Source organism: Penicillium canariense (genome assembly GCF_028826845.1).
Source record: "Penicillium canariense strain IBT 26290 chromosome Unknown utg000008l_segment0_segment0, whole genome shotgun sequence".
Classification (NCBI taxonomy): Eukaryota; Fungi; Ascomycota; class Eurotiomycetes; order Eurotiales; family Aspergillaceae; genus Penicillium; species Penicillium canariense.
The window spans coordinates 2396048-2410250 of record NW_026622735.1 but is presented as its reverse complement, the minus strand read 5'-3'; the positions used below and the strand labels follow the sequence as shown (position 1 = coordinate 2410250).

Sequence of the window (14203 nt, the reverse complement as noted above, 5' to 3'; positions counted from 1 at the left end):
AAGTGACGGCAATGGCAAGACAGCGTGGCTACCACCATCCAGTCCCGGCGCCGTACAGCATCAACCAGCCATCGCTAACGATCTCGCAGCCCTCCACAGTCAGCTCGTGGGGAACACCGCCGGAACCATCGACCGAAGAGCCCACCAGCGTCGAAAGTAGCGGCTCGGCGCCGGGCACACGCTCCAGCAACGGGGGGCAGCAGGGTACCGGCCCTGCAACAACAGGAACAACCAACAGCCAGGGGGTGTCCACCCGCCTGATGGCATCGACCCGAACAACCAACGGCCTACAATCGAGCCGATGGGCTCCAGGAAACACTACCCAGTCGGCGACAACAGTGTCGTTAGGCGAGAAGGGAGCGATGGACACTAGCCCAGACGATGATGAGCGCCCGACGGGGAACGCCGCCTTGTTACGGGCGAGCCGCTTCCCATTCGGAGAAGGCCGGGAGAGGTTATTCACAGTCAGACAAGAAACAGAGACTCGGATCAGCATGCCCGACTCAGTGCCTCGCGCGATAAGCACCTTTCGCCAACCGACCGCGGAGGAAGCCATCATTGACTTCCAGCCACAGGCCATGCCGGAGGCCAGCGCCAGCACTACCAGCGCCCAATCGAAAGCTAATAAGGCAAGGGCGAGAACTGCCAAAGCAAGAGAGGCCAGAGCGAGGAAACTGGAAGAGGCACAATCGAATAAGAGGGCCGCAAGACTAGAGGAGGCGAATCAAACCCGTGCAGAGTCAGACCTGAGCTCGACGGCGCCTGACGAAGTCAACATGGAAAGCCTCGAAAAACAGCTGAGTGGAGCACGGGAACTCACCTCATCCTCCCTCTCAGAAATCAGGAGCGATATCGACTTCCAACCGTCCTCCCTGCCAGAAGCAGCGCCAGGAGCATCACCAGAGACAGCATCGAGGTCGAGGAAGCGGAAGCAGCCTCACAGCGTAGATGTCTCGATCAACCTCCAACCTAAAGGCAAGCGAAAGGTCTACCGCAGGATATCATCCCAGTCGCAACACCAATGAATCAATACAACCATGAATCGACACACAGGGAAAACGAACCAAGGCAAAAGGAACTCAAAATATACCAATATAACGTCAACCGGTCGAAGGATATTGTGATGGCGCAGTTTTTGCGGGATCCGGAGGTGGTCAGCGCCGACATTATCGCTATACAGGAGCCATGGAAGAATACATTCAAAGACGACACTCACCATCCACTGAGACTCACACATGAGCTGCACTACCCAATGGCATCGGAAACTGGCGAAAGGGCACGCGTGTGTCTGTTCGTCTCGAAGAAGATGGCGGCGGGCTGCACACACGTGGTGCACTCGGGGGACTGCCAGGAAGTGAGGATAAGGACGGATTCAATGGAGCTTCGGTTGTTCAATGTTTACAACGAACAGCAACGCTGGAGTGCGCTAGATCAGTTAGCAAACCTACTGCCGACGGTTCAGGAACAGGAGGGGGGAACATCGCACATGGTTATGGGGGACTTCAACCTCCATCACCCGGCCTGGGGCGGCCCTGAGGCTAGCCTAGATGCAAAATCAGAGGACCTGTTGGCTCTGATGGATCTGACAGGCCTAGACCTCTGGCTACCCCCAGGAACGGTCACACGGGATCAGGCAGGCGGCCAGACGACGATCGACCTTGTTATGGCGTCTTATGCCCTTCGGGAGCGCATGGTAACATGTGAGGTTAACCAAGACGTTCACGCAGACTCTGACCATCTCCCAATCCTTACCGTGCTCGAAATCGACGCCCCAACGGCGCAAGAACCTGTCAGAAGACGTCAGTGGAAGGCCATGGATGTGGACAAGTTCCTCAACTTCGTCTCAGCCAACCTTCAGGGCAAAGACTGGATGCATCTGCCGGACGAGTCCTCACCCTCGACCTCGCCCTCGCCACAACGCATCGACGCCGCCGTGGACCACCTCCTCGATATCGTTCAGCGCGGTATACAGGAGTCAACGCCCTGGGCGCGCCCATCCGAGCACGCCAGACAGGGCTGGACGCCTGAATGCACGGAGGCGATCAAAACGACGCGGCGAGAGCGGAGGCGATGGAAACGAACGGGGGAGGACGAAGACTGGCAGTATTACGTGTCAGCAAGGAATGCGAAACAAAAAACGATCAAGAAGGCGCTACGAGACGGCTTTCGGACGTGGGTGAAGCAGACGGTCAACGATGGTCACGGAGGCATCTGGAAGGTTTCTAAATGGGCCCGCACGCGCGACCAGTCGGTCAGCAGCAGCATCCCGGCCCTCAAGACACCCACAGGCCTAGCGGAAACGGCAGAGGAGAAGGTCCAACTGCTTCGGCAGGTCTTCTTCCCAGAGCCACCCCAGGCTGACCTCAGCGACATTGACCAGGCACGCCCCAACGCATCGGGACGACCTCAGCTCCAGTTCCCGGCAGTCAGCAAGCAGGAGGTTCTGGACGCCATCAAAAGGGCACCGCCGGACAAAGCGCCAGGCGAGGATGCAATCCCGAACCGTGTGTGGAAGATTTTGACAGACAACCACAGCTTCGTGGCCATCCTGACAGCTATCTTCGACGCATGTATGCGAACGGGACACAACCCTCGCCATTTCCAGGCGTCAGTGACGGTTACCCTGCGAAAGGGAGGCCCTCGGGACTTCCGTCAACCGAAATCCTACCGGCCAGTAGCCTTGTTGAATACACTAGGAAAAATTCTAGAGTCCATCATCGCCACAAGGATAGCCTGGGCGGTAGAGGAACACCAGATCTTACCGGAAACGCACCTAGGCGGCAGGAAAGGAATAAGCGTGGATCACGCCATCCAACTAATACTCGACAGGGTACGACGGGCGTGGGGACGGGGAAAGAAGGTAAGTATGATCCTGCTGGACGTTGCCGGCGCATACGACAACGTCTCGCATCAACGCCTACTCGACAACCTCCGAAGGCTAGGCCTAGGCTACTTCGCCCCATGGATAGCCTCGTTCCTCACAGGACGGTCAACGCGTATCAAACTACCAGGATTCCTGTCCGACGGCTTTCCCACACCGACAGGCATCCCCCAAGGGTCCCCGCTATCTCCCATCCTATTCCTCCTATTCAACGCACCGCTAGTCTCAGCGTGTAGCATGCACGTGTACCGGGGCATGATAGGTAGAACATGGGGCTTTGGGTGGGTAGACGACGTCGCAACCGTCGTGGAATCGGACACATACTACGACAACGTTCGCCTAATAGAGAAGGTGCTTGGTAGGGCAGACCAATGGGCAAAACAACACGCAGCAAAATTCAATCCGGATAAATTCGAACTCATTCACTTTGTCAACCCAAACACGCCTCAAGAGGAGCCCACGTCTGACCCAAACTCGACCCAAAACAGCATCATCCGGCCCGACGACCCCGAATACGACATATTTAACATCATGCACGCCTTCCCAGAGGGTGACGACCAGCTACCCGTACAGATTGGAGATATGTCGATCCAACCAAAGGACTCGGCGAAATACCTAGGTGTGTGGCTCGACAAACACCTCAAGTTCGACGTACACCGAAAGAAACTACTTGGAAAGGCCAACGGTAGCCTAGAAGCCCTCAGGGCCATGACGGGATCAACATGGGGGGCCTCGTTGATGGCCATGCGGAAGATTTACCAGGCAGTGGTCATCCCACAAATGCTCTATGGGATCTCCGCATGGTTTTGCCCGGTAGCGAAAGCACTGCCAGGGTGGGAGACGAAACGTATAGTCAACGAATTCACCAAAATTCAGAGACGTGCGGCGATTCTCATCAGTGGGGCTTTCAAATCCATGGGCGCCGCAGCGCTAAATATTGAGCTCTATCTCCTACCGATCCGACTACAGATGGAACAGATGATTCAGGAAACGGCTATAAGAATTCAAACAGGCGCGAAATGGGCGCAGCCGGAGTGCCTGCATGACCTCCGTGGCCCCCGCAGTGCCAACGAGAGGAGAAGGGGCGGTTGGAGCCCTCTGGAAGCCCTCAGATGGAAGGATGATGGCATCCTGAAACCTCAAGGAGGCACATGGGAGGACCGGCAGGCGTTCGTTCTGGCGCCGTGGGAGGCACGGATCCCATGCGTCATCGAGGATGCGGAGGCAGCGCGAGCCTCGCATGACAGGATAGAGACAGAGTCTCTTCTTCAGGACTGCACCCGAACAGCCCTGTATTTCACCGACGGAAGCGGATACGAGGGCATGGTCGGAGCTGCCGCCGTCGCCCCGCGTGAGGGCATCTTCGAACGGCGGCACTTGGGCACCACCGACCAATCAACAGTATACGTTGCCGAGCTCAACGGCATTGAAATGGCGCTTCCCAAGTTCATGCAAAAGATCCGACAAGCCCAACAGGTCCAACAGGAAGCAACGCCGCACAAGATGGTCATTTTCTCGGATTGCCAGGGCGCCATTCAGGCGGTACAGAACCCTAGGCGACCGTCAGGCCAGTTCATGATCCGACGCATTTACGAACACGTTCGGGCCCTCCGGTCGCTAACGCCCACGTCCGACACGATTCCCGTCGAGATCCGCTGGATCCCCGCACACGTGGGCGTTCCTGGCAATGAGACAGCGGACGTTGAGGCAAAGTTAGCGGCAACGGGAGGTGGGGAGAGCGGGACGGATCAACGTCCAGCCGGTGGTTCGGCAAGCATCTCCACCGGCGGCCGGACCCTACTTGCCTCATCGGCTAAGCGTCGAGTGCGGCGGCGAATTAAAGAACGGTGGGCGCAGGAGTGGGCGAGGGAGAAGACAGGCAAGCCGAACCAGCGACTGGTAAAAGCCCCAGACAAGAAGAACCTAAGGCTGTTCGATGGTTTGTCGAAGCCATACACGTCGATACTGATCCAGATGCGGTCAATGCGCATTGCGCTAAACCACTTCTTGTTCAAAATCAACGCGGTCGAATCGGATGAGTGCTACTGCGGCGAGGGGTCTCAGACACCGAGGCATATCCTGCTGCAGTGCCCGTTGTACGCTGATCTGAGGACGACCATGTTGGAAAAGATCCGGGCACGGACGGATCTTGGAAACACGACGGACTACGATGCCATCGTGTCACACTCGCAGGCCACCCGCTACGTGGCCGAATTCATGATACAAACAGGCCTCCTGGGGCAGTTCCGACACGTTAACATCGAGCCGGAGCCTCCAGAGGGCGAAGACAACGAACAGCCGGGATGACCTGGCAGGGACACAGGTGGTGAAGACGATGGGTATAAGGAACGCCAAGGCCACGGCCCACCGAGAGGTCGTGGGAGACTACATCGCCGCGTCGATAACTGGTGGAAAACATCAGAGAACGACACTGAACCCCGATCAACAGAGAACGAAGCAGGAGGATGAGACCGCTATGGTGGGATGGCAGGAGATATGGAGATACAGGGGACGCAGGCGGCCATAATGAGGGGGATCTGAGGGCCGAGGGACACACAATAGGCGTCTGGTTACCGTTATTACATTGGTTTTGGGGGATTTATTATGGCAGAACGCCGTTTCTTATGTATCTACTGTTTCATGCGCGTTGGCTGGCGTTCGGAATACTCTTGCTTCCGCCGGAGGAAGCGCCTGCATAGCCATACGACACTAGTTAGGCTGCATCAGGTTAATAGAGTATCATCATCATCATCATCATCAAATAGACGACGCCACCGACTACCTTATGCGTGTCGTCCAACAAGGCATCCAGGCGTCTACGCCCTTCGCCAGGCCATCCGAATGGTCTCAGCCCGAATGGACGCCCGAATGCACCGAGGCCATCAAAGAGACACGCCGTGCGTTCCGTCGGTGTAAGAGGGCGGATGCAACGGAGGAAGACTGGAACGAATACAAAGAACTAAAAAACAAAAAAGGGAAGATGATTAACAGGGCTCTGAGAAACGGCTTCCGCGGCTGGGTAAGACGAATGGTAGAAGATGGACCCCGCGGTCTCTGGAAGGTCTCCAAATGGGCGCGCACACGCGACCAGCCGGCCTGCCGTAACGTCCCAACACTTAACGAGACGGCAGAGACGAACCAGCAGAAAGCAGAGACCCTCCGCCAGGCGTTCTTTCCACAGCCACCGGAGGCCAACCTCTCTGACATCGCCAACGCGCACTTACCGAAGCAGCTGGACTTCCCCGCAATCACCCAGCAGGAAATCAAAGACGCCATCAAGCGAGCACCACCAGACAAAGCGCCCGGCGAAGATGCAATCCCGAACCGTGTGTGGAAGATCTTGGCGGATAATAGCCATAACTTTGTGGCTATTTTGACAGCAATCTTCGACGCATGTATGCGAACGGGCTACAATCCCCGCCACTTCCAGCACTCGATTACCGTCACGTTGCCAAAAGGAGGACCAAGGGACTTCCGCAAACCAAAGTCCTGGCGTCCGATAGCCTTACTCAACACAAAGCGCCCGGCGAGGATGCAATCCCGAACCGTGTATGGAAGATACTGGTGGACAACCACGACTTTGTGGCTACTCTGACAGCCATCTTCGATGCGTGTATGCGAACGGGATACAATCCTCGCCATTTCCAGGCGTCGATCACGGTCACACTTCGCAAGGGCGGCCCAAGGGACTTCCGCCAACCTGGGTCCTACCGGCCAGTCGCCCTGCTGAACACACTCGGCAAGATCCTTGAATCGATCATCGCTACAAGAATCGCATACGCCGTAGAGGAGCACCAAATATTACCAAAGACACACATGGGAGGGAGGAAAGGAATTAGCGTGGACCACGCCATCCAACTGATCCTGGATAGGATACACCGAGCGTGGGGAAGGGGTAAGAAGGTCAGCATGTTGCTACTCGACGTAGCAGGCGCATACGACAACGTATCTCACCAGCGGTTACTCGACAACCTACGCAAGCTAGGCCTAGGGTACTTTGTACCATGGGTGGCTTCGTTTCTTGCAGGCAGGTCAACGCGCATCAAGCTGCCAGGCTTCTTGTCCGACAGCTTTCCTACACCGACGGGGATCCCCCAAGGCTCACCACTGTCCCCTATCTTGTTTCTGCTATTCAACACACCGCTGGTCTCAGCGTGTAATATGTTTGTGTGCGGCGGGATAGGCAGGGCCTATGGTTATGGATGGGTGGACGACGTGGCAACAGTAGTGGAATCAGACTCATATTACGACAACATCCAACTGCTAAACAAGGTACTCGACAAGGCCGACCTGTGGGCCAAACGGCACGCAGCAAGATTTGCAACAGACAAATTCAAACTAATCCACTTTGTGAACCCAAACGTGGCCCAAACCGACAGTGACGACGAGGACGACCGCATTATGCACCCCGACGACCCCGACTTCGATATGTACGACCCTATCCACGTCTTCCCCGAAGGCCATGACCGGATGCCGATACAAAGGGGAGACCTCACGATCCAACCGGTGGACTCAGAGAAATATCTGGGAGTGTGGCTCGATAAGCACCTCAATTTCGACACACACCGACGGAAGCTCCTCGCCAAAGCGAACGGCAGTCTGGAGGCACTCCGCGCGATGACGGGATCCACCTGGGGAGCATCACTACTGGCTATGCGGAAGGTGTACCAAGCGGTAGTTATACCGCAGATGCTGTATGGACTCTCTGCGTGGTACTGTCCCCTCGCGAAAGCTATGCCAGCGTGGGAAATGAAACGGACAGTCAGCCAGTTCACCGCAATCCAGCGACGTGCGGCAATCCTAATCAGCGGAGCATTCAAATCCATGAGCGCGGCGGCACTCGACATCGAACTCTACCTACTACCGGTCAAGCTACAGATGGAGCAGATGATCCAGGAAACAGCCATAAGGATACAAACAGGCCCAAGGTGGGCGCAGCCTGAGTGCCTAGGCCAGTATGGGCAACGAAGACAACAGGAATGGAAGAGAGGCGGATGGAGCCCTCTCGAAGCCCTCAGATGGAAGGAGGGAGGTGTGCTCAACACCGGAACCACGAGTAATCAACATGACACTTGGGAGTGTCGAAAAGCGTTCGTCCTAGCGCCATGGGAGGCACGGATCCCATGCGTGATTGAGGAAGATGCAGAGGCTGCGCGAGCCTCGCACGACCGAATCGAGACAGAGTCTCTGTTCCAACAGACCCAGCAGGACTGTGCCCAGTCAGTCCGGGCTATTTTGGTATTCACCGACGGCAGCGGGTATGAAGGTATGGTCGGCGCTGCTGCTGTCGCCCCGCGGGAGGGCATCTTCGAACGACGGCACCTTGGCAGGACCGATCAATCAACAGTGTACGTTGCCGAGCTCAACGGCATTGAGATGGCACTCGCCAACTTCGTCAAAAGGGTCCAGCAGGATCCAACAAGGAAGATCAAAATGATCATCTTCTCCGATTGCCAGGGCGCCATCCAGGCGGTGCAAAATCCCAAGCGACCGTCGGGCCAGTTCGTGCTCTCGGACATATACAACCACGTCCGGGCCCTTCGATCGACAAGTCACAACTCGCACACGCCCACGTCCGACACGATTCCCGTCGAGATCCGCTGGATCCCCGCACACGTGGGCGTTCCTGGCAATGAGACTGCGGACGTTGAAGCAAAGTTAGCGGCGACGGGAGGTGTGGAGAGCGGGACGGATAAACATCCAGCCGGTGGTTCGGCGGACACCTCTCAGCCGTCCAGGGGCCTGACCTTACTTGCTTCATCGGCCAAGCGTCGAGTGCGGCGACAAATCAAGGAAAGATGGGCACAAGAGTGGGCGAATGAGTCGACTGGTAAGCCGAACCGACGATTGGTGAAGGCGCCAGACAAGAAGGTGCTGCAGCTATTCGAGTCCCTCTCGAAGCCGTACACGTCGGTCTTGATCCAGATGCGCTCTATGCGCATCGCTTTGAACCATTTCTTATTCAAAATCAAAGCGGTCGAATCAGATGAGTGCTACTGTGGTGAAGGGTCTCAAACGCCGAGGCACATCCTGCTACAGTGCCCGTTGTACGCTGATCTGAGGAAGACCATGCTGGAGAAGGTCCGGGCACGGACGGACCTTGGGAACTCGACGGATTACGACGAAATAGTGTCGGACTCGCAGGCCACCCGCTACGTGGCCGAATTCATGCTACAAACAGGCCTTCTGGGGCAGTTCCGGCACGTGGAGCCAGAGCCCTCAGAGAGCGAGGACAACGAACAGCCGGGATGACCTGGCAAGGACACAGGTGGTGAAGACGATGGGTATGAGGAACGACAAAGCCACGGCCCACCGAGAGGTCGTGGGAGAATACATCGCCGCGTCGATAACTGGTGGAAAGCATCAGATCGACACCGAACCACGATCAACTGAGAACGAAGCAGGAGAATGAGAGTGCCAGGGATGGCCGGGGATGGAGACACAGGAGAGACAGGCGGCCAGACTGAGGGAGATCTGAGGCCGTGGGACACACAATAGGCGTTTGGTTACCGTTATTACGTTGGTTTTGGGGGATTTACTATGGCAGAACGCCGTTTCTTATGTATCTACTGTTTCATGCGCGTGGGCTGGCGTTCGGAATGCTCTTGCTTCCGCCGGAGGAAGCGCCTGCATAGCCATACGACACTAGTTAGGCTGCATCAGGTTAATAGAGTATCAACAACAAGCCTTACTCAACACCCTCGGCAAAATATTAGAATCGGTTGTGGCTGCACGCATTGCATGGGCAGTGGAGGAACACCAGCTTCTACCAAGAACGCACCTGGGTGGAAGGAAAGGCATTAGTGTCGATCATGCGATCCAAATGATCCTCGATATGATATATACGGCTTGGGGACACGACCGAGTGGTCTCCGCCCTGTTTTTGGACGTCGCCGGCGCATACGACAACGTCTCACATCGACGGCTAATCCACAACCTACGTAGGCTAGGCCTAGGCTATTTCGCCGCGTGGCTGCAGTCCTTCCTAACTGGCCGCTCGACACGTATCAGGCTTCCGACAGGCTACATCTCAGAGATCTTCCTCACCCCGACAGGAATCCCCCAGGGATCACCATTGTCACCCATCATCTTCCTAATTTTCAACACACCCCTTATCCTTGCCTGCATGAAGGGAACGAGCCACGATGACTGTGTGCGCGGAATCGGATGGGTCGACGATGTGGCTACCATCGCGGTCTCTGAATCCTACTACCGGAATGTGCAACTATTGGAGGGAGCGCTAAACAAAGCCAACGTCTGGGCGGAGCGACACGCGGCCAAATTTGCACCAGAGAAGTTTGAACTCATCCACTTTCGAAACCCACAAATTCAAGACCAGCCCACGGCCGACCAATACCGGATAGTTCAGCCAGGAGATGACGACTACGACGTGTACAATATCGCCCACGCGTTCCCCGCAGGCCACGACAAGATGGCCGTGCAAACCGCCACCCAAACGATCCAACCAGTTGAGCAAGCGAAATACCTCGGTATCTGGCTCGACAAGCACCTTTCATTCAGCATCCATCGACAAAAGCTACTCGCCAAGGCTAACGGCAGCCTCGAGGCCCTCCGGGCTATCACCGGCTCTACTTGGGGCACATCCCTCTACGCCATGCGTCGGGTTTACCAAGCGGTGGTAGTCCCTCAAATGTTGTACGGCGTTGCTGCGTGGTTCTGCCCCAAGGCAAGGACGATGCCATACGGGGAACGACTCAGGATCACCAACGAATATACCAAGATCCAGCGACGCGCCGCCCTCCTAATCTCTGGTGCATTCAAATCGACCAGCGCAGCCGCGCTTAATATGGAGCTGTTTCTGCTACCCATCAAGCTCCAAATGGAACAAATCATCGAGGAAACCGCTATCCGTATCCAAACAGGGCCAGAATGGGCCCGACCAGGGTGCCTGCGCCGGAATTGCAAGCGTGCGCCAAAGAAAACCAAGATCAGTGGATGGGGACCAATGGAAGCCCACCGATGGAAGCCCAAGGGCATCCTCAATATCCCAGGGGTCTGGGAGACCCGTAAAGCGTTCGTTCTATCACCATGGGAGGCACGGATCCCATGCGTGATCGAAGATGCAGAGGCTGCGCGAGCCTCGCACGACCGGATCGAGACAGAGTCTCTCTTCCAAGAGAGCCTCACGACCTTGCTACAAGAGGAAGGAGGAGGAAGCCCGACAGGACAAAACTGCAGCCCGACGGTTCTGTCCTTCACGGATGGCAGTGGATACGAGGGACAGGTCGGCGCCTCCGCCGTCGCCCCAAGGGACGGCATCTTCCTGCGATGATACTTGGGGACTCTCCAAGAATCCACCGTGTATCTCGCTGAGCTCAGTGGCATCGAGATGGCGATCGCCAAACTCCAGTCCAGCAAAAAGTTGGTCATTTTCTCTGATTGCCAGGCTGCCATTCAGGCAGTGCAAAACCCCAAGCGATCGTCGGGCCAATACATGCTCGGCCACATTTATGATCACGTCAGGGCCCTTCGATCGCACACGCCCACGTCCGACAAGATTCCCGTCGAGATCCGCTGGATCCCCGCACACGTGGGCGTGCCTGGCAATGAGACGGCGGACGTTGAGGCAAAGTTAGCGGCGACGGGAGGTGTGGAGAGCGGAACGGATCAATATACGTCCGACCACCCTCGACTCTTACTGGCCAGCCTCGCTAAAGGCCGTGTGCGGCGGCGAATCAAGCAGCGCTGGGCTGCTGAGTGGGACCGCGAAAAGACGGGGAAACCAACCAAACGGTTACTCCCTAAGCCGGACAAGAAAGCCTTGGAGCTATACAAATCTCTGCCCAAGCACTACACGTCGGTGTTGATTCAGATGCGCTCAATGCGCATCGCATTGAACCATTTCCTGTACAAGATCAGCGCTCGTGATTCTGATCAGTGTCACTGCGAGGAAGGGTCCCAAACACCGAGACACATCCTTATGCAGTGTCCGTTGTACACTGAGCAGCGTCACGAGATGCTGGAAAAGATCTGGGCACGGACAGATCTTGGAGCGACCGCTGATTACGACGCGATCGTCTCTCATCCGCAGGCCACCCGCTACGTGGCCGAATTTATGTTGCAAACAGGCCTTCTGGGTCAATTCCGACAGACAGAGATCGAACCAGAGCCAGACCCTAATGCTGAGCCGGATGCTGACGCTGATGCTGACACTGCGCTAGATCCTGACCCTGATCCGGAACTAGAAGACGACGAAACAATGGCCAGAGACAGCGAATCTGGCAGGGGAACAGGCGGCGAAGACGATGTGCACTATGACCGCCAAACCCTAGCTCAACCTGAGACGGGCTGGGACGACTACAACTGAACACGCTACACCAACCGGTCAACTCCACTCGGATACAACCAGCTGGCGTGGCCAGGAAACATTAATCGAAAGAAGCAAGCGGCTACACACTGTCAGGAGGTGGAAGAAGTTGATACAAAGCGAGGGCGATGAGGGCGAACTGAGGGAGGAAAACAGTGGGATCTGATGGCTGCGGGCGTATGGTTACAGTATTGGGCTGATTTTCAGCTATATTTGTTTGGCAAAACGCCGTTTTCCCTTTGTATTTACTATCTACTGCGTTTCGGGGGCGTTCGGTTAGCTCTTGTTTCCGCCGGAGGAAGCGCCTACATAGCCACTGCGCACTAGCTGGGCTGCATTAGGTTAATAGAGTTATCATCATCATCATCATCATCATCATCTTCGGCGCCTGGTACCTCCATCTCCGTAGGATAGAACCCAAGTGCTCGGAAATCGTCTCCGGATTGAAGGCGGGATGGCACTGGTATACCTACCACGTGGCTGGGATATAATAATCCTCCCAGCGGTCGGACTCAGCATCTTTGAAAGTATCGATAGTACCTTCTACCCCATCCGCCCCAACAGACCAGACGCCTTTTTCAACCAGTTTGCGCCAACAACCCAGCAAACGCTCCAGCCGCTGGGAGCGGTAGTAGTCACCGCCAAAAGGCTTATATCCATGCTGAAAGAGCTCTGAAAAGCGTCCTCTGTCAACAAGGGACCCATCGCTTTTTCGTGCGCCCACGCTCTTGTCCCAATCACCATTAAAGGTGAACGGGAGCAATAGCCGAAATCCCTCCTCGGCCACGTCACGGCCGTTTCTCTCCACTGCCTCAGTATACAGGCCTGCAGAGACGCGAGATGGTGTACAAGTTTCGGTGGACCTTGAATAGAAGTCCGGCAATAAAAATGGAGTTGTCGTTCTCGTGAGCTGGATAGGACGGTGGTCTCCGGTATCAGCCGGGAAAAGACACACTGGCGGTGCAGTGTACTCAGAGCGGGGTAATACGCTGAATGGCTGCGCTGCCGTAAATCCAGCCGAGTCAGCCGGTGGCAAGAGAAGGCCTGGAGCGATGTAGCGGAACTGGGGCCGTCTCGCGCGCGTTAGAAACGCACGTGCAAAGGAAGGGTTGGGCACTGAAGCAGCGTTTAGGATAGTTGATGCGACTAATGGCTCTGGATTGTCTGCGTTAGACCCGGAGCTGGGGCTGATCAGTGATAGTGGGTTTGGCAGCTGCGAGGTGCGCGCCTCAATAGCCTGACACAGTCGATCCCACTCGGCGATACACGTAGTAACTTGGGAATCGCTATAGGGCCGCCACTCCCAGGGCCCGATCTTCTCGAAGTCAAATAAGGCTGGCTCTTTATGAGGCGAAGCCACAACTTTTCCAATATGAATAAGGTCGATCCAATTGGTGAGGAGTGTCTCTAGGGGGTTCCAAACGTGTGAATTAGCCTCAACTGGAAAGCCATAGCCATAGTCATCAAGATGCATAAAGGTCGCGACGCGGTGGAAGCCTTGGTGGTAGATGACCCCGCCACCACCTTCCTCAGCCGATAAGCTCGTTTCCACAGCGTACAAGCGCACTAGGCTGTCAACGGGCTGATCGTGAATATCAGCTGTAAATTCCTCAAAAAGTGTTTCTGACCCATCGATACCCCATGCAAAAACAGAGAATGGGAGGTACTCGTGAGGATTATCATAAGGAAAAGGAGACACCATAGCGGTGTCAAGGAACGCCGCCAGTGACGGATCAAGCCTTGGACGACAAGCCTCAGCTTCAGCTTCATCACCGAAGGCCGTGAAAAAGTTGCTGTTGGCATTCAGAGTTGCTAGTGGGCGGCCTTCAGCGAGCCAGGCATATTGGATCAGGTAGTTGTGTAGAGCTGCACATCGTGCGTAGTCCATTCCTTCGAGATCATCTCGTGGAGGGTTATCTGGCCTGACAAGCAGACTGGTGATGTCCGGAAGTTGAGAAAGATCCATTGAGATGCAAATGGGGTGTGTGGCTGTC

At 55.9% G+C, this 14203-nt stretch overlaps 1 protein-coding gene across 1 annotated transcript; it reads right to left on the bottom strand.

Moving 5' to 3' along the window:
* Positions 1-12678: 12678 nt before the first annotated feature.
* Positions 12679-14175, bottom strand: N7482_010776 (uncharacterized protein; the record flags this gene model as incomplete). The annotated part of the gene is made up of 1 exon (XM_056692900.1): positions 12679-14175. One exon carries the CDS (start codon positions 14173-14175, stop codon positions 12679-12681), a length of 1497 nt encoding a protein of 498 aa, XP_056538857.1.
* Between the last annotated feature and the right edge of the window lie 28 nt (positions 14176-14203).